Genomic DNA, 26550 nt, shown 5'->3' with positions numbered 1-26550 from the left:
ACCCTTCCTGTGCAAAGCTACACAATGAAATATGTTCTTTCCATAAAGAGTCCAACTTAAAACAAAACAGTAAAAACCCTGGTCAAACCACCTTGCTTCTCCCATGCAACTGAATGGGGAGAGCAAGTTTTTTCAGGTCTTAATTCACTAACGGGCAGCAAGATGGTAGCTCCCCAGTTCTGAGTGAGCTGAAAATGGAACAGTTAATGGCCCTCTTGACTTTTCGCCACAGCCCTGACTTGAGGAGAATAAGACACTGGACCACTTGGAACCACGGTGCCTTACAGCATAAGCGGCAAAGAAATGTAATTCATGAGCAGAACAAGAGCAACTTACACTGTGTGGCCTAAGTTATTTTAAATGCCTCTTTGGAAACAATAGAGCTCCCTCCATTCCTCTGGAATGTATCATTTGAGGGAGGGAGAACAGGTATAATATTCACTAGGGATGTCAATGTGTAGATGACTAATGATGAACCAATAAGCCTGGGCTTATTGGTTAATCTTGTTGACTATATGCATTCCCCCTCCTCCCCTTGCTGCCTCTGTATCAGTGGCAGCAAGGGAATGGGGGGTAGGAGGAGGGAAGGGAGAATGGGAGCCGGTGTCCAGGAGGAGCTAGCTTAAAAGCCCGCTCCCCACAAACACAAGATCTGCCTGCCCCTCCTGCCCCCCCATTGCTGCTGCCCTCTGATTGAGAGGCAGCAACGCAGAAGGTGAGGGATTGACTGGAGCCAATCAATACACACAGGGAGCTGGCTTTCAAGCCAGTTGCCTCCCCCCCGACCCCTACAAGCCTGGGCCTGCCATGGCCAGAGGCTGGTCCAGAAGCAGCCCCTGTCTGCGGGAAGGTCCGAGGTCCCCGCGGACAGAGGCAGCTCCGCATCCCACGGAGCAGTCTCTGTCTGCAGTGAGCCTGGGTCCACCATGGACAGAAGGTGTTCTACGGCAGGAGCCACTGTCTGTGGGGGGTCCGAGCTCCCCACAGATAGAGGCTGCTCCTCCTGCCCCTGCTGTTGCCTCTGTCCGCAGGGAACTTGGACTCTGTCCCGTGGACAGGGACTGCTGCCACCCCGTGCTACTGCCTCTGTATCAGAGGCAGCAGTGCAGGGCGGCAGGCAGCCGGTCTGCACAGGGAGCAGGTTTTAAACCGGTTTCCCCTCACAGACTGGCTCCCATCTGGCACCCCATAAAACTTTATGCAGTTACACAACTGTTCAATTACATATTTGAGGTTACCCATCTTTAAATCAATTCCACAAACATTCTCTGCATCATACTTCAACCTTTCCATTCTTTAGAAATTATTTCAAAACTATAGGCCAGTAAAGAGCCAGCATTTCCAGAGCAGTGTCTGAGAAGTAACACTCCCTCCGTGGGCTTCGGGGTTTAAGATGCATGTAGGACAGAGAACGCTTGAAATAGGTCTTTAATTTTTTAAGAGACGCATCTAGTGAATGAAAAATTAAACACTACTTCAAGACTATATGCCAAAATAAAAAATAGAGCACGCACGAAGTTGCGAGGGCGTGGGGAGGGAGGCATCTTAGTGGCGTTCCAAGTGAATACATAATTTACAAATTTTAAATCTAATCACTCACTTCCTATGCTTGGGGCACTCTTAAAATATTAATGATCAAGTCTCTCCTGGAGGTGTATGGAGCGTGTTTTAATCGGAACCCATACCTAGGGAAAAGATTACCACTAGGGGCATACATTTTCTCTCCTTGTTTGCCCAAAAGAGTACGGAGAGTCCTGTTGCGGGACAGGACTTTGTTGTAGAATTCCACCCCTCCTTTGGCGTAATCTTTGGAAATTATGGCCACCTGCCTGTCCGACCTGTAGTCAAGTGCCTGGCTCACGGCATCGTAAGCAAGAAAGTAGCCAATAAGGCCGACGGCTGCCAGGGTGATGTTATAAATGCCTCGAAACACCATGGGGCCAGAATACAAGCCCAGAAGTTGCTTTATAGCCACTCCAGAGAGACATGTGCCAGCCAGGCAAACAGGCAGCACAGCTGCATAAACTACAGGGCTATTGCTTTGCAAATACACAATCTCTCTGGCAATGGCAAACTTCTGAGCCTCTGGTGAAAATATCAGGGCTTCCTTCAAAGTTAGCCCTTCTTTACTCTCCCAATCCACTTCTTTGCCATTTATCATGATGACACGGTTGACAATTCCTTGTTTGTCCTCAGCTGTGCTATTGAAATTGGCAGGGAGGCCCACCAGAGAGCCTGCAGGCAGCCATGGGATCCCAGCGCTCACTGGATGGAAGCCAAAAGCTGCAAAGGGTTGGTAACAATTCGTAGACTTCACGCCAACATCTTGGAGGACGTCACTGAAGAGGCTGCGTAGCTTCTCTGAGAGCTCAGCCGGTTGCCCCCGAGTCCAGCACTGATACCACAGTTTGAACGTCTGCTCAGGACAGACATGATAGGAAAGGTTAGCCCCAAACAGTCCTGCGCAGGAAACTGCCAACAAGCCAGTCCTGTGCTTCTGTACAAACGCAGCTGCCTTCCACAGGAACAGAACAGCCATAGCCAACTTCTAATCTGTTCACAACAACATAGAAACAGGGAATTAAAAGATGCACATATGGATCCCCTCTCCAGATTATTTTCAACAAGCAGAGCACAACATCTGGGAAATCGTTTCACTGTATTTAGACAGAAATACAAAAACAAGAGCAGTGAAACGGCAATAACAATGAAAATGCTGAATACATTTGTTATACAAAGATTTAATCTCAAACTCTCATGCTTCAGAATGCAAACCAACAGGTCCAGAAGCAATTAATTCCCTTCTACCTCCATTAATCCAGTTTATTGTATTAAGGGTAATGCAGAAATATTATGGTAACATCACAACAGCCAACTACTAACTAGCAGATGCTGAAGGTAGTACAGGTAGAATCTCTCTAATCCAGCACATTCTGGTCCATCAACATCCATGGTTCGGTATGATTTTAGTTAGCCAGATGTCCACTTATCATGGGTGTGACCAAGTTTCCTGCAGCTCTCAGTGTTCTGTGCTGGTATTTAGTTATAATTTACCCCTAAATATAAGAGCTCAGTAAGCAGTGGAAGTGTTAATAGTACTGCAAGACAATACTGACCTCCCCTAATAGGGCAAATTCTCTGGATTAGCAGCAGTCAGGACCCAAGGGTGTCAGACTAGAGAGGTTCAACCTGTACCCTATTTTACTCAATATCCCGTATCTGCTCCTTGCCACACCAGTTTTCTGAGACTCAGATAACTTTTGTCCCATCACAATCATAGTTGATATAGTGATAGAAATGTAGCCGTGTTAGTCTGGTGTAGCTGAAACAAAATACAGGACTATGTAGCACTTTAAAGACTAACAAGATGGTTTATTAGGTGATGAGCTTTCGTGGGCCAGACCCACTTCCTCAGATCAAATAGTGGAAGAAAATTGTCACAACTATATATACCAAAGGATACAATTACAAAAAAAATGAACACATATGAAAAGGACAAATCAAATTTCAGAACAGAAGGGGGATGGGGAGGGCGGGAGGTAAATGTCTGTGAGCTAATGATATTAGAGGTGATAATTGGGGAAGCTATCTTTGTGATGGGTAAGATAATTAGAGTCTTTATTCAAACTTAGGTGTAAAGTGTCAAATTTAAGCATGAATGACAGTTCAGAGGATTCTCTTTCAAGTGTAGTCTTAAAAGGCCTTTGAAGCATAGTCTCCTATAGACCACCACCTAACCTCAAGATGATTCTTACCAACAACCACAGGACATACCACACTAATACCAACCCTGGTACCTTCCCTTGCAACAAACCCCGTTGCCAGCTTTGTCCACATACTCACTCTGCTGATACCATTATTGGACCTAACCAAGTGAGTTATAAGATCAAGAACACATATTCCTGTGCATCCAGAAATATAATTTATGCTATCATGTGCCGAAAGTGTCCGTCTGCTATGTACATTGGACAAACGTCTCAGACACTTCGCCAAAGCATCAATGCCCACAAAACAGATATAAGACAGGATCACAAAGAAAAAACAGTTTCTTGCCATTTTAACCAGACTTGATTACCTGCATCCTGCTTCAAAGGCCTTTTAAGACTACACTTGAAAGAGAATCCTCTGAACTGTCATTCATGCTTAAATTCGACGCTTTACGCCTAAGTTTGAATAAAGACTCTAATTATCTTACCCATTACAAAGATAGCTTCCCCAATTATCACCTCTAATATCAGTAGCTCACAGACATTTACCCCCCCCCCCTTCTGTTCTGAAATTTGATTTGTCCTTTTAATATGTGTTCATTTTTTTAAATTGTATCCTTTGGTATATATGGTTGTGACAGTTTTCTTCCACTATTTGATCTGAGGAAGTGGGTCTGGCCCACGAAAGCTCATCACCTAATAAACCATCTTGTTAGTCTTTAAAGTGCTACATAGTCCTGTTTTTTGTTATAGTTGATATATTAATGGCAGAAGAGATCATTGTGATCATAGTCTTATCTTCTTGCATAACATGGGCTGTTAAATTTCATCCAGTTACCCAGTATCAAATGCAATAAATTGTGTTGGACTTAAGCATATCTTCCAGAAAGGCATCCAGTCTTGGTCTGAAGACATCAAGCATTGGAGAATCTACCAGTTCCCTTGGTTGTCTGTTCTAGTGATTAAAAACACCACCACTTAAAAAATGCATGCTTCATTTTTGATTTAAGTTTGTTTGGTTTCAGCTTCTGGTTCTTGTTAAGCCTTTCTTCACTAGATTAGAGAGCCCTTTAATACCTGGTATTTTCTCCCCATGAAGGAACTTAAACACTGTGATCAAGTCACTTCTCAGTCTTCTTTTTGACAAACTGAGCAGATCTGAGCGCTTTAAGACTCTCATTGCAACACATTTTCTCTAGCCCTCAAATAATTTTTGTGGTTCTTCTTTGCTCCTTCTCCAACTTTTCAACAACCTTTCAAAAATGTGGACACCAGAACTGTCCACTTTTGTCCACCATGCCATCATGGTGAGATCGATTCCAGGCTAGTGTCATATACAGGGGTAAAATTGCCTCCTTATTCTTACTCAAAGCTCCCCCATTTATACATGAAAAGATGGCAATAGCCCTTTCCCCCCACAGCATCACACTGAAAGCTCACATTGACTCACTTGTCCATTATGACCCTTAACTCCTTTTCAGAGTTGCTGCATTCCAGGATATAATCTCTAATTCTGTAGGCATCACCTGCATTCCTTGGTCCCAAATTTTTAACTTAATTTTATTTGGATGCATAAGAGATATATTCAATTAGGATTACCCATTGGCAATCATTTTTTCATTTAATTTGTGCTCTTAATAATTTTTAGTAATAACTCCTCTTATTAATCAGAATGCTGTGTAGCACTAAGTCAAATGCCTCATTAAATTCTAAATACAATAACATGCACAGTTGTTTTTAATCAACCAAATGTGTAATCTCCTCAAAGAACAAGATCTAGTTTGTTTGACAATGCCTACTTTCCATAAAAGCATAGTGACTGGCACTAATTGTTGTAACATGCGCTATGTTATATACAGTAAAAGCTGTGTTATCTAGCATGCTCGCGGATTAGGGCATTCCGGTTATCTAAAAATTCCAGTTATCTAAGGGTCCCATCAACCTAGGAAAAACCAACGGACAATAATAATAAAACTCAAGTTTTTAATATTGGTAGTTTTGTAGTGTGAGGTTAGGGTTGCCACATGGTTTAACCAAAAATGCAGAACACCTCTCCCTTCCCCCCCCAAAAAAGGACCCCAAGAGTTATTAAGCTAAAATAAAATAACCCCTTTAAGTGGAAGAGTGGACAGGTTGAGCATTGCTTCTCCTTGCTTCAGGTCCTTAGGCTTTTTGCCGGCAGCCATCTTGTTTTCTTGATCGAGCACCCCCAGGTAAGCAGGGAGCCCAGGGGTGGGGAAATTGGGGGAGAGGGGCAGGCCGGGGGCTGGACCCAGTTGCTGAGTGTGTCATAAGGTTGCCAGGTGCCTGGTATTTTTGCCTCTTGGCAGGGAAAAAAACAGAAAATACCAGACATTTTAGGTGTGCGGTATTATCTGAATTTTTTCCACCAGACAGGAGGTGAAAATACCAGACTGTCCGGGTCAATACCGGACACCTGGCAATCCTATGTGACGTAGTTGGTCTCACATTTCTATTTTGAGTTTAAGATGATTAGTACTTCTTAAATAAAAATTTGTTAAGCCAATCATAGTAAACCAGGCCAAGCCTGTGTGCCTGAAGATGTGACAGTATTGTGGCTGGTGGCAATGCTGATTAACAAAATTTTCTGGTTAACAGAGTGTCAAATAACAAAGGTTTCACTGTACTGCTTTCCATCAAAGAAAAGATGGTTAAGAGTTCATCAAGACTTACTGACAAAGCAGAAATATTTTCAAGCAAAGTTCCAGTTTCAAAATTTGAGTGAAATACTGAAAATGATTCGGTTTTCGACAACTGAAAACCAATGCATTTGCTTTTCCAAGCAGAGCTTGAAAAAATTTCAAAAACCCCCACAAAAAACAGTTTATTTGAAAATAAAACATTTTCAAACTCATCAGATGCAGAACTGTTTAAAAATGTATGCTTTCTAACAATTAAATCTAACAACCAAGGAAGAATTAGTTTTCTTTGTCTGTAAGAGAGAAGATAGAAAAGCCAGGTCTTCACTTCCGGTAAAATTGAGGCTGCAGCGGTCAATCTTCCAGAGTTCAATTTAGGGGTCTAGTAGAGACCCACTAAATCGAACACTGAGGATACCCTCATCAATGTTGGTACTCCTTGATTCGTGAGGAGGGAAGTCAATATGAACGTATGCTCTTGTCGACCTCCTGTTGTGGAGATGGCACCGAAGGTCAAATTAAGGTATGTTGACTCCAACTACACAATTAACGTAGCTGGAGTTACAGATCTTGATTCTACCTTCCAGGTCAACATAGACAAGGTCTAAGATAAAGGAAAGGGGAATCGTTTGTCCAAACACCTGGGAAGGGATTCTAACCACTAGACGTGGCACAAAGTGCCACTATGAGTAGATTTCATTATGAAAACTCTCAGGACTAGGGATGTTAAATTTAGTTTAATCAACTAGTCAATAACTCAATAAGCGGGGAGCCACAGCAGGGTTAGCTCCTGCCTGGGAGCTAACCCCACTCTACCTTTTAAATGGATTAAGAGCCTGTCAGACTAAAGTGCAGCAGGAGGGACTTAGCACGAGCCAGGACAGCTGATTCCTGAAGATCAGGTTAAAGAGCACAGTTTGCTGGATTAGGCCCTAACACACTGAAATAAAACCGCTTGATATCAGCAGAGTCGTACATTTCGGGAACTGCTAAGGATAAACCTAAAAAACCTCTTTGGCATTAGTGATCCTTTGGCATATTCACAAGACTAATGTGTGACTGAAAATGTCACTCATTTAAAAGTGAAGCAGCCAGTGCTTCAGAAGGAAAAACTAATGTGACAAATGCCATCTTCAGCCAGATGGGGAGTTGAACCAGTGACTTTCCAAACTAAAAGTACACCCTGTTTCAGCTTCAGACAAAGAGCCAGACTCTTAAGAGGTGGTCAAAAGGTTCATATGCTTGGAGGTACAGGATAGCCACTATCAGTAGATTACAGCAGCACAAAACAACAGGCCTACAAACAGTTTTCTTAAAACTCCACTCTCCAGTTGTGGGGCTGGCTTAGCTGGAACCAAGATTTCAGAAAAAGTTTAAAAGGGGAAAAAGAAAAAAAAAAAAAAAGGAAAAAGCAAAATCATATAAGAAAAAAACAAAAACAAAATAATACCTTGTGCAAAATTTGAAAGTTTGAAGAAGTCTGCATAGATGATGCACATTTCAACACTGTCATTCACAGTTTCTCCTATTCTCCTTGTTCAAGTCATGATCCTCAATTTGAAAAAGTAACTTCCATAGCAGATAAGGGTTCATTAGGTCTTACAAATGAGTTCTTTCTGCACAGAGCTCAGAAGCTATGTGGGATGACCCTTATGTCCGGGCTGAGCTCAACACAGGTTTGGACCAAGTTGCTGTACCACATACACAGTGTGAGAAATAAGCAGAAGAACGAGGGGAATTTGGAAGAAATAACCATGCAGTTTTTTCCATAAAAGCCTACCGTAATAAAAACAAGGAACTGGTTCTCAATAGTTTTTTCAAATTGTACCCAATCTTTAGACTAAGGATGTTAAAATGAGGGTAATTGTGTAAATGCGTTAACTGCTGAAAAACTCAATGATTACACAGTTACATACACCTGCAGCCAGCTCTCTGGGAGCCAGTGTGTGCAGCCCAGACAGCGCTGTATCAGAGGCAGGGAGCATCTGTGTGCAGGAAGCTGGCTCCCAGGGAGGTAGGAGGGTGGCAGCTGGCTCCCTAGGAGCAGGGCAGGAGCCTGCGTGTAACCGTGAACATGAAGTGATAACCAATAAGCCTGGACTTAACCATTTACACGGTTATATACTCACATCTCTACTTTAGAAGAGGTCTGCACCAGCTGAGAACATGGTCCTATATGTACCTATTCCACCCTTAACTTTCTACAACACACAAAGGGTTGTTCTTATGGCACAAACCCTGGATTTCCTTATTCATTTGATTAGTCCGCACTGAAGTCACACACAGAATTACAACACTAGGCCCTAACAAAAGGTATGATGCTATGTTTCTATCATTGGGCCTCATCCTGTCTGCAGTCCCTAACTCACAGAAGGAGATTTTATTAAAGTCCATGAGGATTAGTGGCAAAGAACTGCAAGATCACAGCCCTTTATTTTGGTTGTATTATCTCCCTGCTGAAATGACTTCTTAATAGAGGGCAGGCAGGGCAAAAGCTATATTAGGAAACTTTTGCCCTTCAATTTCCCCCAGCATTAATAATTTTTATACTGCCAATTATACTCCCAAATTAGTGTTGGCCTTGCAGTGCCCAGCGTAAGAGAGGTTCCTTTACTTAAAATAAATGCACCCGATTCTCCTCTTTCCTCTGCTTTACAGAGTCACATCTGGACAACGGTGGGACCAAAAGCCACCATTACTCCAGCTCAGGGGCTAGGAGCTGGCAGGCAGCCCCAGTGAGAGGAGGGCACTCCAGCAAGGCTGGAGCAGTCCTTGCCCGGGCTCTGGCTTAGTCTGTTAACTGGTTAACTGATTAATCAAGCTTCTACATCCCTAGTTTTTACAAGACCTGGTTTAAAAGTTACGAAGTTTTAAGAAAAGTCTTTTCCTTTGCCTGCCTTTCCCCTAAGGGGTTACTGATTTCAATTTTTTTCCTGCCATTTCAAGGAGTAGGAATGATTTATTAAACATCAAAGCAGAAACTCTGATCTAATCCCATCACCCTGGAACCTGAACTTTACCGAAAACACCAAATATCATAACTGGCATTGCTGTGCACATGGTAACACCCAGTGAAAGTCTGCTGGGAACCAGGTGCTTAAACGTCTCTTTTTCTACTCATGTGAGTAAAACTCCCTCCCATTCCTATGCACCACTGTAACTGATTTCAATGGAGCGATACTAGCATAAGTAATTGACAGAACCACTGGGAATCAGGTTTCAGACTCCTTGAAGGCCCTGAGAATTTTGTTGGTCACTGAAAGCAGGATCGGGTTCAAACGGAGAGGTAGCCGGATTTTCATCATTGCTTCATGAAAAGAAAACAAAGCCAAGGCATTTCACAAGACTTATAACAGCTGGGGGGTGCAGAGCTCAACTCTTCTCTCCCTTATGGGCAGGTAACTCAGCTGCATGCTCACTGCAGCCAAAGGAAACACAGCAAATCACTGCAAAAAATAAACTCAAGTCCCCCCCCTTGGCTTTACACATGGTATTCCCAAAGCAGGCATTAACCCCTCCAGAGTCTCACCTGCCTCTCTAGTCTGCAGCAGCTGGGGCAATAGGAACTTGGGAAGCTGAGCCTCTTGGGGGAGGGGAGGAAGCGCTGGCCGTAAAGCAGAGAGCTGTAGTGAAAAAGAAACTTAAGAAGGGCTGCAAAGCAGCCAGGGGAAGTGGCCGGTTGTCATAGCGACACAGGCTGAGTGCAGCCAGTGAATGCTGCTTGTGTAACCCACACGCCCGCTGTCCCTTCTAGTGGCACTGAGACCACTTACAGAGAGAATAATGAGTCTGCTCTGCACTCTTAGCTAATAGCCGGCTGACTTGTAGTCCATGCGGTAGAAGCTCAAGTCCTAAGCTCCAGGTGTGATTGCACCTTCAGGCAGACAGGACTCTCTTAGTGTTACACCCCGCTGAGGACGTGCCACCTCTTTTAGTGCATTTGTGTTTTAATTACTTACAGCTCAACTTGAAAAATCAGCTACCGTGGCAAGTCTGGCAACCCATGTTAGACTTCTGCAGGCTTTAATATTGTTTCCAGAGAAGCAAGTGGCACAGAATTTGCAACCAGGACTGGAGATCAAAGAAACCCAACTTTAGGTGTGTTCATCTCTGGGATGTTAGCGTGCCTGCTTATATTGACTATAGAAGATTCCTCAAGGGCAGTAGAAGGAAGGAAGAGGAAAAGGGCTGAGTGATTCTGAAAGTGTCTGTTTTCCAAAAAACAAAAATTGTGTCTTTTGGTTTTATTGGATTTTTTAAAAAACGACATCTAAATAATTAAATGCAAATCACAATATTTGGGTGGGGTTTTTTTTTGTAAAACGTTATTTGTGAAAAATATAGAGCATTTTCATCCTGTCCTATTCCAATTTTTTTTTTTTTTTTTTTTTTTGCCAGTCAGAAGTTCTGCATTTCACTTGCAATATTTTAGGCTCCCTGAGTGAAATCCTGGCTCTGAAGGCAAAACTCCCATTGATTTTGATGGGACAAGGATTTCACCCTGTGATTTTTTTTGTGCATATCACCAAGATTAACAGAAAGGCATGATTCATCACACAAAACTTCCCCAAACACACTGGCATCGCAAGGTTTCCGTTAAAACATGTAATGGTTTGTTGATACGACCATACCTCTGGGGAAGAAAAACCAGAAGCAGCTGTTGAATTGTTCATTGGTGCCAGCTGGAAAAGTTGCCTGTTCACATATGCTGTATGCAGCTGTGCAAAGTGTATCCAGTACAGATGCAAAGAACAAGCAGTTATTTAAAGCATGCAGAGAGGGGAGGGATCTGACACTGATGCATTATGGGAAGAAGAAACCATCTCTCCTAACTCAAAAAGAAGAGTGAACTGGTTTGTTAGGAGGCGGTTAAGTCTATGTCAACAAATAAAGAATAGGCTACTGACAGCACAAAACAACCAGAAAATGTTATGAGTGTAGCATGTGCCAATGAGGGATGTGTGTCCACAATATTAGCAGAAATTAATGTTGCATTACCATCAAAAGCGGGGCCCATCTATCTCTCATATTGCAACCTGCAGTTGGCCCTGGGTTTGCTGCTATGGGTAATACAAAAACGCTGCAGAGAGGTGTCTGGCTTAAAAAAAAAGTGATAAGTTCTCTGTCCTGACAATCCAACAATCGAAGAGCCAGATCCCTGAACTCTGACCCATGTGATTAAGGGAGGGGTGGACAATAATTTTTGAAGTGGCCCAGGGCCGCCCTGGTAGGGGCAGGGCCAGGATGCTTCTGGGCTTCCCAACCTGCAGACCATGATTGGTCTGGGGGTTGGGGGAGCCCCTTTGCCCCCCCTTCCCACTAGGCACCTATGCCCCTGGTAGGGTGGGAAGAGGCTTCACATGCTTCCCCACCCCCAGGCCAATCAGGGCTTGGGGGCAGGGGAACATGCAAAGCCTCCTCCCGCCCTGCAAGGAACACGTGGCACTTTGAAGTGCCGCATGCTCCTCGCAGGACTGGGGCAGGGGGAAGGAAGTTTCGAGCGGCTCCCCAGGCCCTGATTGGCCTGGGGGCGGGAGGAGAGCGCAAAACTTCCTTCACCCTGCCCCCATCCTGCGTGCGTATGCCCTTTTTGCGGGTGGGTGGGGTGGCGGAGGGCAGAGGAAACTTCACACACTCCTCCCGTCCCCCGGCCAATCAGGACTTGGGGGTAGGGTTGCCAGGAGTCTGGTTTTTTACCCGACAGTCCGATATTTGTGCTCTCTGCCCGGTAAAAAAATTCAGAAAATACCGGACATGTGCAATCTCCGGTATTTTCTGAATTTCCGGCTGGGCGCCGGAGGGAAGCCTGGCGAGGGCGGGGGAGCGACTGGGAGGCAGGGCCGTAATTGGCGCTGGGAGCCTGTGGTCGCCTGCAAAAGCCGTGCGGGGGGAGAGGTTGGGACTCCCTCCGCTCCCGCCCGGCTTCTGCACGCGACTTGAGGGACTGCCTGCTGTGGGCTCGGCCTGTTGGACTCCGGCTGTGGCCAGTGGCTGCCCTGGCCCTGCGACGTCACTGGGCTCCGCCTCCGGCGTGAGACACGGACCCGCCGCTTGGGTCCCGGCAGTGGGAGTGTTCTGGCTTGGCCGGGCTTGGGACCCGCCCCGCGCACAGACCCGGCAGCCGCGCCCGGAGCACCGTGTGAGGTCAGAGACACACGGCACGTGCGGGCGCCAGGTCCTCACCCTGGGCAGGCAGCTCCTGTGAACCCCCCACTCCCCACAGCTCGCCCCACGTGCCTCCTCCCACCCTCCCTCTGTGAGCCCCCCTCAATCCGCCACTTCATCCCAGGGTGCTTTGACAGACGCCCCAATATCCTGCGAAGTCGAGCCGTGAAGTGTCCCTGGTCTCTGTTTGCCAGAGGCTGGGAATAGGCAAGAGGGGGTGGATCACTTGTGGTTGTGCTGTGCCCTCTGTCTGGTAAAAAAATTCAGAAAAGAATATTTTCTCTTTTTTTTTGGCAGGCACTGGCTGGAAGCTGGGTGGTGCAGGTGCGGGGTTTGGTTTTTTTTGGTATGCACGTGTGTTCTTTTTTTTTTTTTTTTTGCTCGACAAAAATTTTTAGCCCATGTGTTCGGGTTTTTTTTGGGAGAGCATCTGGCAACCCTACTTGAGGGTGGGGGAGCGCATGACATCTCCTCCCACCTTGCTAGGAGCACATAGCGCTTCAAAGCGCTGAGTGCTCCTGGCAGGGCAGGAGGAAGCTTTATGTGCTCCCCCGCCCCCAGGCCCTAATTGGCTTGGGGTCTGGGGAGCGGAAGGGCCTCCGCGGGCTGGATCAATACGCTTGGCAGGCCTGATTCAGCCCACTCCTGGATTAAGGTCTTAATTGCCTGGGCATGACACTGAAGCTAATGGGATCCCAGAGGTGGTATCACTGGCACCTCAACTCCTTCCTTGGGGCTGTGCCTACAATCAGTGTAGCCCCAACTTTACAAGAAGTTGTGTATTGAAAAGAGAATTCACATCTTGGAGACACAAGCTATTTTGTCTGTGGGATGTGCAACATAAATGTAACTCAAATGCCAGGAGACTACAAATTTCTTATAGTAGTTTTTGCTCAGAAAAAAATGTTAGTCATTATTCCAACTTCAATTAGGAGAAAGTGAATTTCCATGGATCCATTCTATCCACCTGTGCTCCAGTGCAGCAACTCCAAATGCTTTCCTGAAAAAGGTTCTATGTAGGGTCTTTTTCACCCTCTTCACTGTAATATCTTAGTAGCCATGGATTCAATGATGTGAGTAACGTCTATTGTGTGTGGTCATTCCCTGTGCCGTCCTCTCAGCAGAGGGAGGATAGCACGGGCAGTGTGTAGAAAGTTATTTTACTTTTTGTTTGTTTTTTACATAGAGTCTTGCACTTGGAATGGAAGCGGTGGGGTTCGTGATGGCTCTTAGGTCCTGTGAGAGTTCCTTTCACTCTCTGGCATCGGCCCTCCAGGAAACTCTATCTTGCACAGATGATCTTAAGGCCACGTCTCCACTTGCTGTGCTGGAGATCGCTCTTCTGGCATTCGATTTAGCAGGTCTAGTAAAGACCCACCAAATCAAACGCTGAGGGCACACCTACTTGGCACTGGTATTCCTTGCAGTTGTGAGGAGTGAGGGAAGTTGATGGGAGCATTTGCCCCTGTCGGCCTCCCATTGTGAAGATGGAGCCAAACTCTGCTTGAGGTTGTCGACTCCAGCTATGATAACATGTTATGATAACATGATTATGTTGCTGGAGTTGCGTACCTTAAGCTGACCTTCTGGGTCTACTATAGACCTGGCCTTACTCTTGCAATAGAAAGTCCCCATATGTCAGTAGAGCAAATTGATTCATCATGATCCTCATCAGAGAGTTCTACAGTCTTTTTGGCCCAGAACATGAACAGGTCTGATAAGCTTATAGTGACCCATGTTTCTGTGGGGTTACTCCACCACTTTCTGTACCAGATGCAGTTTCCTAAGGTGGATGGCTTCATGTCCAAAGCCTCATGGGAATTAGCAGCCATGTCACAGATTTCATAATAAATAAGATTTATTTGAAAAAAGTGGAGCCTCAAACCCTGCTGAGTTTCATGTATCGTACGTCAACTTTCAGTGTCTAATCCCAAACTTGACTGGATTCTGCATTCAAGGATGATATGGTAGGACAGAACTCTGCTGTCACTTTATTATATACACATGAACAAAGATCTAGGCTCATAGATCACTATTTCAATTAGCCTGCTAGGTGGTGCTATAGGCCATGCTGTAAGCTATTCATTCCATGAGAAATCACATTTTCATTTCGGTCTATAACAGGAAAATAAATAGATTTCTATAGAACCTGTTCCCCCATGCTCAAATCTACAATGTTCTGGATAAAGCCTCGCTGATTGATACTTTGTATCAGTTGAAATGTTGGTTCTTGTTAAAGAGTGAACTCCTTTGGGTCACCAACTTCAGTTTCTGGTGAAGCGTTTATGCCCATTTGTGGCTTCTTTGACTGTATGATCACCTAGGTAAGTATGGTTAGCTTAGTGATTCTTTATGAGTTTAAAGCTGAGCTATAGAAACTATCCATAAAGAGTCCATGCTGGATTCTCTGTCGTGTTATATGCGATGCATCCCTAGAGCTGGCTTGCACCTACACTTTGAAACCAAATGTACCTGAATATTAGTGGTGGTGCAGAAGGGAAGTTACACAATCCAGACCCCAAACTATATCAGAATTGTGTGTCTCAGTCACGTCCCTACTCATTGTGGCTCTTGTATATTGCAAGAAGAACAGAGTCATGGATTGCACATTTGTGCAATTTATCGTGTGAGCCCCTGGTAGGAGAACGGGATCGATAACAGGAAAAGAGATTAAAAATGTATGTTGGTATTACTAGGTTGCCCAGCGGTATGGAAAATCTCCACTCCCCACTAACCAATACAATTATACTGTCCTAACTCCTGGTGTGGAAAGTGCTATGTTGATGGAAAGGCTTCTCCCCTTGGCATAGCTATCTTTTGGGGAGATGGGTACCTATACCAATGGAAGAAGCTCTCCCATTAGCATAGGTAGCATCTTCACTAAGCGCTACATCACTGCAGCTGCAGTACAGACCGTGTGGATAGGTCTAAATTCTCTGGAGCAGTATTTGTACAGTGCCTAGCACAATTGGGTCCTGTTTCTGACTGGTTCCTACGGTAATAAACATAATCTACTATATATTTTAGAGCGATTGTCTGTTTGTTCAAGTTCTTCTCCTAAACAGTAAGAGCTAGGACCTCCACATTCAGCCTGCAGCTTCATCTTATCATAACTTAAAACAACATAAGGGTTTGGTTGCGCCAGGAAAATGAGATGTGCCTGGAATGGGATTTCTTCTCATAAAACCAAACAGAAAAGAGATGGAATCACCACATCAGGTACAGTCTTCAGAACTGACATAACTGAGCGAATGTTGAAAGAGACTGAAACAAGATGAGCCAGAAAAATAGGATGAACCTGCAAGAGGATTGCTTCTCAATAAACTTGAGGGTGTGTCTAGACTACTGAGTTTTGTCGACAAAAGTGGACTTTTGTCGACAAAACTATACCAGCGTCTACACTACCGCTGAGTTCTGTCGACATAACGTCCACAGAACTCAGCAGTTTTGTCGACGCTGGTACACCTCATTTTACGAGGCATAACACCTTCTGTCGACAGAGTTCTGTCTACAGAAGGTGTTATTGCCTGTAGGGTTGCGTCTAGACTACAGGGTTCTGTTGACAAAGCAGCTTGCTTTGTCGACAGAACTCAATGTGTCTGGACGCTCTTTGTCGACAGAAGTTTTGTCGACAGGTACTGTCGACAAAACTTCTGTTGACAAAACGTGGTAGTCTAGACGTACCCTTACAGAAAAGAGATACAACAGAAATTTGGAATAGTGCTCTGTTTTGGCACAGCTTAATCATTAAGGCTGGAAAACTAGAAGGCAACGTTATTGGAAACCAAATGGCGATAGCTCTTTTTTGTTAAAACATAGCAAATGATAAGCGTTTATGGGGGATGAAGATAAAGAAATACACTTGATGGGATTCCCAATTAAAACATTTACTTAAAATTAACTTAATAAAAATAACGCTTTATTTTTGAAAAATACAATCGTTTCAAATAAAGCACGTACATGTCCTTTTGTTTAAAAAAATGAATTGAATTAAGGACCCGAGCAACACCAGGTAAATCTGTTAGTTAATAATAAAAAGAGGGCATGGAGGAAAAGGAAAGACACCGTGAGAGCTTAGAATAGAAACAGGGGAAAGAGAGCAAGAGAGAGACGCTACTGAAAAGAAAGCAATCCTACAGCCATCAGATATATGACTTGAACTGCACATATGATGACTTCAGGACAGGATTTCACCAGTAAGAAAATGCCTGAAGCACAGAGGGGGAGCAAAGCCTGAGGGATGACACAGGGGGCTTCAGAGAACAGAAGAGGCTCTGGTTGAAAGGGACCAGGCTCTGGAAGAGTGATGGAGTCCTACAGGCAGCAGAGATGAAATAGCTGAGGAGCATCCAGTCAAGAAGGATGTGACTGAATCAGATTCTGTTTTTCACCTCACATAAACCTGTAGGGAAATATTTTAACCTGCCTGGTCACTCGGTCATGGATTTAAAAGTAGCTGTCCTTCTACAAAGTAATCTCACTAGCCAATTACAGAGAGAGAGAGAGACAGTGGAATTGGTATTAATCTACAAATTTGACACTTTCCCTGGGCTTGAACAAAGACATTAACTGGATGTCGCATTATAAAACCATTCTCCCTTGCTTGCAACAACTGCATCTTTACATCCAAAGCTAAGAATGGGACACTTCAAGCTCACTTAATTATCCTTATTAGCACTGGTCCTACAATTGGCAGGTATTTTTTCCTCCCCCTCTGTTGCAAATATCTTGGGTCTTTTATTTCCACTCCAGCTTATCATCTGAGGAAGTGGGTTTTGCCCACGAAAGCTCATGACACTGTATATTTGTTTTAGTCTCTCAGATGCCACAGGACTACTTGTTGTTTTTCACCACACAGGAAGGCTTAGTCACTGGCTGAGAGTGACTCAGGAAGCTGGAACACTTGTTTTATGCTAGTTTCAGCAGCTCATAGCATTTACATTTAACAGGAGGGATGGGTGGCAGGAGTGGTTTTACCATTAAACACACTGTTTGATATCGCATGAACCCCCCAATAACAGCCCCCCCAAATGCAGCAGCGCAGCTGGGCTCAGGCAGGAAGGCTTCTGCATGTCATGGCTGTTGGTCCGATGCCACTCCCGGAAGCGGCTGGCTGCTAGTACGTCTCTGCGTGCCCCTGGTGGGGGGGGGGAGGTGGCTTTGCATAAATGGCCCCCGCCCCGAGGCAGCACACCGGGACCCGCTGCCTCTTCCTGTTAAGAAGTGTGCAGAGATATGCCAGCAGCAGCACAGCAGGGCTAATGTGGCTCCCTATTCCCTCTCTCCATGCTATGCCACTGTCAGAAGTGCCTGGCATGTCCCTGTGGCCCCTGGGGAAGGTGTCTCTCAACACAGGTGATACAGAACGAGGAGCAATTCTGTGTGGGTTTATCAGCAGAGGCAGGCAGGCCAGCAGGAAATGAACCAAACACATGAGGGGGGAAAGGCTAAAGGCTATCTAGCTCTCCCAGGCTTGCCAATCTTCAGGGGCTCGTGCATCCTATTGCAACAGTGATAGGGTGGAAGGGACTGAAAACTCACAGACGGGTGAGAGGGAGTGCAAAGTTACAGGCCTCTTAGCTGAAGGGGGAAGAGATCTGCCCATATGGGGTTTCAAGGCTCTGTCTGTTCTACCCTGCATTAGGCTGATATGGTGGCAACTGCTGATGGACCCTATCTGAGTACCCATGCAAGCCTCATCCCTGTAGCACCTCAGGCTGTGGAATAGAAAAAAAGTGCATTTGAATCTGTGTTAACTCACCCTGTAACAGGATGTGCTGACTCCATACCCCGTCACTCAAATCCCCACCAGGGTGCAGATAATTGGGAGCTGATTGAAAGACAGGCTTCTGGCATAGGGTGCCAATTAACCGAGTAGCGATACATCTGAGGGGCTAATTGGGTGGACATACTCACCACCCTTTACTAGGACTGCATAGTAGACAGGCGGGCAGTGCTAAGGAACCTGAAATAAGATAGGACTAGCTAGGCCTGGCAGCCGCCTCTAATACTGGATCCTTCCCTAGAAACTAGTGTGGGAACTGACTATTGGCCGCTGTGTCAGTAGCACTCTTGGCATGGCTGCTGAAGGAATATAATCAAGCACCAGGAGTTGTACTGGTCCAACAGGAAGCTTAAAAAAGACTTTTTGGGAACCCCCCCCCCATGACAAATTCATAGAAAATGTAGATTAGGCGGTTGTGGTTTCAGTCTGTTGGAGGGAAACCCTAAGGTTCCTTTTACACTAGGATTTTATTATGAGTTAATTAACGTGTGTAAAATACCTCCCTCCCCCAGTAAGGACTTGGCCTGAATATTAATTCCTCTGCCAATCCCAAACTGTCACTTGAGCTCCTATTTCCAGCCACAATAATCTATGGGTAAAAGATTCTTCTCCCCTGAATGGGTGTTTCCCGCATGGGGAAATGATTTGTTTTTTTGGAGCATATGCAGCTTTGCAGCCGTATAAGATGACAGCTCCCTTGTTTGAAGAGTTTGGACAAACATAATAAAGGACGACAGTAAATGAGGGTGTGGGAGTGAGCTGGGCTTCCATTTCATCTCATGCAAACCTTCAAGCGCCTGAGCTGCAGAAGCTGGTCAAAATGTCGTCGCTCGTGTGTCATTCCAATTTGTAGTTATGCAGGCTAAATGAATCAAACCTCAGCTTCGGGATCTGAATTTTTGCACAGAGGGGCCTGTGGTAATAGGTGGGCCCACAAATTTACTTTCATGTGCTCAACTGGTGAAAAGCAAGCAACATTTCATGAATTGCCACTATGCTCTGTTTCAGAGAAGAGGTGAGGAGAAAATGAATGAATTTAAGCCAAAAGGGTTTTCTGATACCACTCAGGGAGACGGGTCAAGACTGACTAGTAAAGAAGAGCAGCAGAAAATTGGAAATCAAAGAACCAAAACTGAAGTGTTGGAAATGAGACCTAATTGGTGGACGGAATCATGAGAATGGGCTATTTGGCTCATCATGGCCTTTTTTGGGATCCTTAGAAAGAGGCTCTAGGTGAGATCAGCAGGACTGTTGTTATGATATTAGACCTTGATATTTTAGTGGGGACATTTGACCATCACCATTGCCCCAGCTTGGACGCCAGCCTAATACGTATGAAATCCTGCTCTGTCTTCTCCTTCGTGCACGCTTGCCTGCCCCCATCTTCTTCCTCCCTCTTGGCTTTTCACTGGACCCTGAGATCAACAGCACTGCACAACAGCAGCATGGGGAGATGACATGGCCCATCCAGTTCACACTAAGAAGGATCAGTGAAGGAGCGGGACCTGACCATACCAGCCACATGATACGGTCACAGAGAAGGGAGCCAGTGTCCAGAGCAAAAGCTGTCATGGCTGACCTGCCAGGCCAAAGCATGTGCCCACGCCACAACGACATCAACAAAAGCCACATTCCCTCATCTGTCCTATCCCATCTCTTCTCTCTCTCCTGTGTCTGTCTGTTTAGTCAAAACCAGGAAAGTGATTCTCTTTTCTCTATTACTCCCCCCTCCCCAGGACTGTTTGAATAAAACAATTCAACCAATATTCACTGTCTCCAGAAAGGACTTTGATAAGTTTTGATTTGGTTTGGTTTGCATAAACAATCACTTTTCTTTCTAATGTTTTTACCTTGTTTTCTTTCTGTGAGTTTCAATTAATACATTTCTAACCTTTGCTCTGAATTTTGTAAGGTGTTTGCCATGGTACGAAGCAGGCAAATGTCTCTAGATATCAAATCCCTGACCTTGTCTAATACTGTGTAATGTTGGATGATGACTAGATTATGTTAACATCTTTAGCCCCTATATTACATCTAAATTAATACAATAGGCCTGGGTGAGATTTTCCTCACTTCAGCATACAGCATCGCTCTATCCGTTTCTGGCTTTAGAATGGCTAGCTGTGCAATTCTGCAGTGCATGAGAAACTTCTTTCTGATCCCAGCGGGTTATGGTCTCATACTGCAAGCAGAACTATCCCTCCACTGGTGTGAGTCAAGACCTGAACAGAATCCAAGCAGGATGACCAATAGGGAATAAGAAGAACATGAAGATGTTTCAACTCTTATCGTTCCACTGTAGCTAAAGCAACTCCAGATTCTGGACCCAGTCTCACATGTTGCGAAGCTTCTTTGATACTTACCAGCTTCACTGGAAAAAAACAACAATGAGTTGTCCTGTAACACCTTAGAGATTAACAGATTTATTTGAGCATCAGCGTTCATGGGTAAAACCTGAGAACTGAAAGTCCCTAGCTGGCCACAGTATCAGGCTTTTTCTAGCAATGATTTAAATGACCAAAGATTTAAATTCTTTTTCTTACACAGGATTATTGAATAGTTTAAAAAAATTCACTGCTAACTCCTCTTGGCATTTTAAACCAGATTAGGTGTGTTTATATGACACAGAGCAACATCCTGCCACTAGGACAAACATGGTCCTCAGAAATGGATTCATTGTTTCATCTGGACCTGCTTAGCCAGTGCATACTGGACAGATTTGCTGCACCATAGAAATAAGGACAACAGCATATTGTCTGCCATGAATACAGCTTTTATTTCAAGAGCTGCAGCTCCACAATTAACTAGTTCGGGTGGGAGGCTGCTAGCGATAGTGAATTAAAATGCCGTGCCTCACCCTGTGAGACTGATTTGTACCATGTCCCGTCAGAATTAGAGATAGTCCAGTTTGAGAAAGGCGGGTCTTGATTAAAGGCAGTGCTGTAATCAGCAGATTTAATCTTAAAAATCAATAGCAGTTACGCTTGCAGACAACCTCACCCTAAGAATAAGGGAGCAGCTGTTTGAAGGCAAGCAGAAACCCCACTGAGGCTGCCTTGAGAAAGTCAGCGAAAAGTAGAAAGGAGCCTCGACGGAGTCATTGCAATGCCTTTGCTAAAAGGGGCCTAGCTCCATCCTTCTGAATCTCCTGCACTACTTGTTCTTAGGGCGATGTTTCCCCCATTCTCCTTGTGCAAATATATGCATGAATTTGGGCATGCTGAACTTGAAAAAAAGCGCACATGTGTCTTGCACCAGATCAAAGAAACTATTTGCCTCCAAACAACATCTGGCAGCATCACTGACAACCAAATTCAGGGAATGTGCACTGCAAGGGATGAAAAACACCCGAGGATTCATTTCTGTTAGTCTCCAGCACAATACGGATTCTTTGTGGGCACAGCATCTTTGAGATCATGGCTCATAACACAGGAGAACAGCTGTTGCAGCACTCTGGCTGGCCTTCATTAAGTGGCAAGAAACACTGACTCAGCTGTATGATTGGCCAAGACTGGGCTACTGAGAATGACTGACCTGCCAGACCCTGTGCCCCCAGGCAGCAAACGCAGGGGTGCTCTTGGGAAGCATTTTAACTGTGTGTACATATACTGTACAGTCATGCTCCACAGTGTGAAATAAATAACTCAGCTTCGGACAAGGCAACGCTGCACTGTTTTATAAGTACAATATCTGACACTTTAGTTGATGAGTGAGAAGATTTCGCTGTATACTTTAGAGAGTTGGTGTGTCTGCCTGTGAGTTTGTTTGTTCAAGAGCGCCTCCTAAACGATAAAAGCTAGGACCACCACGTTTGGTAGGCAGCTTCCTCTTACTCTAACTTAAAGCAGAGGGTTTGGTTGTGCCAGGAAAATGGGAAGTGCCTCCTTTGGGACTGTTTTCCATAACACAGAAAGGGAGGGGGCTGATTGGAGAGACACTGATACTGCAGGGTGACCAGTGGGGGTGGTGAGCGTGGGGGACACCGATACTCCAGGGTGACCAGTGGGGGCAGTGAGCGTGGGGGACACCGATACTGCAGGGTGACCAGTGGGGGCGGTGAGCGTGGGGGACACCGATACTGCAGGGTGACCAGTGGGGGCGGTGAGCGTGGGGGACACCGATACTGCAGGGTGACCAGTGGGGGCGGTGAGCGTGGGGGACACCGATACTGCAGGGTGACCAGTGGGGGCGGTGAGCGTGGGGGACACCGATACTCCAGGGTGACCAGTGGGGGCAGTGAGCGTGGGGGACACCGATACTGCAGGGTGACCAGTGGGGGCGGTGAGCGTGGGGGACACCGATACTCCAGGGTGACCAGTGGGGGCGGTGAGCGTGAGGGACACCGATACTCCAGGGTGACCAGTGGGGGCAGTGAGCGTGGGGGACACCGATACTGCAGGGTGACCAGTGGGGGCGGTGAGCGTGGGGGACACCGATACTGCAGGGTGACCAGTGGGGGCTGTGAGTGTGGGGGACACCGATACTGCAGGGTGACCAGTGGGGGCGGTGAGTGTGGGGGACACCGATACTGCAGGGTGACCAGTGGGGGCCGTGAGTGTGGGGGACACCGATACTGCAGGGTGACCAGTGGGGGCAGTGAGCGTGGGGGACACCGATACTCCAGAGTGACCAGTGGGGGCGGTGAGCGTGGGGGACACCGATACTGCAGGGTGACCAGTGGGGGCAGTGAGCGTGGGGGACACCGATATTGCAGGGTGACCAGTGGGGGCGGTGAGCGTGGGGGACACCGATACTGCAGGGTGACCAGTGGGGGCGGTGAGCGTGGGGGACACCGATACTGCAGGGTGACCAGTGGGGGCGGTGAGCGTGGGGGACACCGATACTGCAGGGTGACCAGTGGGGGCGGTGAGCGTGGGGGACACCGATACTGCAGGGTGACCAGTGGGGGCAGTGAGCGTGGGGGACACCGATACTCCAGAGTGACCAGTGGGGGCCGTGAGCGTGGGGGACACCGATACTGCAGGGTGACCAGTGGGGGCAGTGAGCGTGGGGGACACTGATACTGCAGGGTGACCAGTGGGGGCAGTGAGCGTGGGGGACACCGATACTCCAGAGTGACCAGTGGGGGCCGTGAGCGTGGGGGACACCGATACTGCAGGGTGACCAGTGGGGGCCGTGAGCGTGGGGGACACCGATACTGCAGGGTGACCAGTGGGGGCCGTGAGCGTGGGGGACACCGATACTGCAGGGTGACCAGTGGGGGGGTGAGCGTGGGGGACACCGATACTGCAGGGTGACCAGTGGGGGCTGTGAGCGTGGGGGACACCGATACTGCAGGGTGACCATAGGGGGCGGTGAGCGTGGGGGACACCGATACTGCAGGGTGACCATAGGGGGCGGTGAGCGTGGGGGACACCGATACCGCAGGGTGACCAGTGGGGGCGGTGAGCGTGGGGGACACCGATACTGCAGGGTGACCAGTGGGGGCGGTGAGCGTGGGGGACACCGATACTGCAGGGTGACCAGTGGGGGCGGTGAGCGTGGGGGACACCGATACTGCAGGGTGACCAGTGGGGGCAGTGAGCGTGGGGGACACTGATACTGCAGGGTGACCAGTGGGGGCGGTGAGCGTGGGGGACACCGATACTCCAGGGTGACCAGTGGGGGCGGTGAGCGTGGGGGACAGCGATACTCCAGAGTGACCAGTGGGGGCAGTGAGCGTGGGGGACACCGATACTCCAGGGTGACCAGTGGGGGCCGTGAGCGTGGGGGACACTGATACTCCAGGGTGACCAGTGGGGGCAGTGAGCGTGGGGGACACCGATACTCCAGGGTGACCAGTGGGGGCCGTGAGCGTGGGGGACACTGATACTGCAGGGTGACCAGTGGGGGCGGTGAGCGTGGGGGACACGGATACTGCAGGGTGACCAGTGGGGGCGGTGAGCATGGGGGACACGGATACTCCAGGGTGACCAGTGGGGGCAGCCGCACCAGCAGGAGAGTGGCCAAAGAGAGGCTGAGGCTGGGAACCATGGCCTGGCCCCCCCGCAGGAGACCCACCTGAGGAAAAGCCTCCCGGAGTTGAAGCCGGGGCTGGGAACTGCAGCCTGTCCCTGGACCAGCTGCAGGCCGGGGCCAGACCCCAGAGCCCCGCCTCCCCCAACCAGCTGCAAGGCGGGGGAGGGGCTGCTGGAGCCTGGGACTGGCCTCTGGAGCCCTGCCCCTTGAACTAGCTGCAGAGCAAGGGGGGATTTCTGGAAGCTGGGCTGGCCCACGGAACTACAGCCTCCCCCACCAGGCTAGCAGCTGGGGCCTGACCACAGAGGCCCTCCCTGGACAAGCAAGAGCCCCAGGGGGTAGAGGAGCAGCTGGAGGCCATGGCCAGCACACGGATCTCCACCCCACCCCCAAACAAGATGGGGGGGGGGCAGCTGGAGGTCAGGGCCAGCTCATGGAGCCCTCGCCCTCCCCGTGGACAATCTGAAGTCTGAGGCTCCCCCCCCCCCACCCCGGGAAGAATCACCAGCTGGATTGTGCATCCCTGCCCCCCCCCCCCCCAAGGAGGAGCTGCTGGATGGTCAATGTAGCCACGGCCCCTGGTGAGGAACCACCAACCAGGGTGTGCAGCCCCAGCTCCATGGCAGACCCGCCACCAGAGCAGCGCCGCCCTCACATGTCTGCGGGGTATACTCGTTTATTTTTACTCACAAGCCTGCGCTGTGCTGTCCATTCCTGCCTGGCTGAGGCTGCGCAGAGTCTGGGGGCAAGTGCGGCTCCCTTCCTGCAGGCCAGCCAGCGTGCCTGCACTGTGCTCTCTGTTCCCCCGCTGGCAGCTGGTATGTGCAATCACCGTGAATTAGCATATAGAACCTGCAGAATATACTCGTCTGCGGGTTACCTAAGACTTTTTCTACACAATCAGGAAAAGCCGCGGGTTATACTCGAGTGCGGGTTATAGACGCTAATTCACGGTAATGGGTTTCTGGATTTGTTTGGAAAATAAAAGGAAAATGAACATAGGCAGGGAGTGGGAGGTGCAGGGCTCAGGGCAGGGGGCTGGGAGGCCAGCGGGGAGTTTAGGTACATCTGCTAGTATTAATGTATTTTTTTAAATAGAGAAAAGAATTACTTCCATCTAATTTGATTCCCCTTAAAGTCTGGTGCACTAGGACACCACCTAGTTCGCTTCTATGCTCAGGCTGGCCCTGGGTGTGAGACTTTTATAATCCTCACCCAGATGCATAACTTGGGCCAGATAATGAGGCTCAGTCTCTTACCAGAGTCCTGGATGTCACAGCTTTATTGCACTTAAACATCTTCTCTTTCTGCAGGGGCCTGAATTATTAAAACTCACAGCACGCTTGTATTATCCTCATCCCTAATTGCCACACAATGATTTACATGGTCAAGGCCACACAGCAGGTCAATGGTAGAGATGTTATTAGCACTCAGCAATGTTACCTTTAGTTGCTGGTTCTCATATCCACAATGTAGCGATACACAATGTAACAAGCACAAACACTTAGGGCATGTCTACACCAGAAAACTCATTCGAAATAATGAAAATCGATTTAATAATTCGCAGTCAAGGCTGTTTCCCATTCTGGCATGATAAATGCAGAAGTGGGGGCCCACAAAAGCAACCCAAAACCTGATCGCTATAGGCTTTGGCACAAAAGTCGCCCCCCTCCAATTCCAATACCCGGAAATAAAAAACACTGCCACCATCCGAGTATTTGTAAGAAAAAGACCAAGGGAGAGATCACTTGGGAAATCTCAGCCCTAAAGTAAAACCAGGAAACAAAAATTAACTAATAGCGGTTAATAAAAAAAAGAAACAAACTTTTGTTGTCAAAACAAAACCACAGTTATAAGCGTAGTTGGAATGGCTAGATGGTAAGAGCCATCAATTAATATACTCATGGGGGATCCCCCCATGGGCCAAAACTTAGTTACAAAAGAGAGGAAAAACCACTTCTAACAGCACAGACCTCAGATCCAAATTCCCAAACCAGAAAACAATAAAACCTGATGGATTTATCTAGACTTTACCCTACTTATACATTATGAAGAGTCTTTTTATTGGAGAGAGACATGTCTTCTGTCTCCCTCAGTATCTAGAGAGCAAAAATGGCTCAGAGACAAAGGAGGGAAAAGTTAAAAATTCTTTTGTCTCTGTTGGAAATCCCTACCTGCCTTACCATTGGCTGACCTGATACCTCGCTAGGTTAACCTCTTAGTCCCCAGGCTGCTGGCCATCCCTCATGGCCAT

General features: G+C 47.1%; 1 protein-coding gene across 1 annotated transcript; it reads right to left on the bottom strand.

The window, feature by feature from the left end:
- Positions 1-272: 272 nt before the first annotated feature.
- Positions 273-10023, bottom strand: TMEM177 (transmembrane protein 177). The gene is made up of 2 exons (XM_006137721.5): positions 9897-10023; positions 273-2553 (listed from the first exon to the last, which is right to left on the bottom strand). The coding sequence occupies exon 2, from the start codon at positions 2537-2539 to the stop codon at positions 1604-1606; it is 936 nt and encodes a 311-aa protein (XP_006137783.2). The 5' UTR covers positions 2540-2553; positions 9897-10023; the 3' UTR covers positions 273-1603.
- Positions 10024-26550: the final 16527 nt, after the last annotated feature.

This window comes from Pelodiscus sinensis, chromosome 7, assembly GCF_052426305.1.
Source record: "Pelodiscus sinensis isolate ZL-2025 chromosome 7, ASM5242630v1, whole genome shotgun sequence".
NCBI lineage: Eukaryota > Metazoa > Chordata > Testudines > Trionychidae > Pelodiscus > Pelodiscus sinensis.
The sequence above is the reverse complement of the archived record's forward strand: the minus strand, read 5'-3'. Positions and strand labels throughout refer to the sequence as shown.

Excerpts from the sequence above, each read along its gene's own strand:
- TMEM177 (XM_006137721.5), bottom strand. The coding sequence starts at position 2,539 with ATGGCTGTTCTGTTCCTGTGGAAGGCAGCTGCGTTTGTACAGAAGCAC.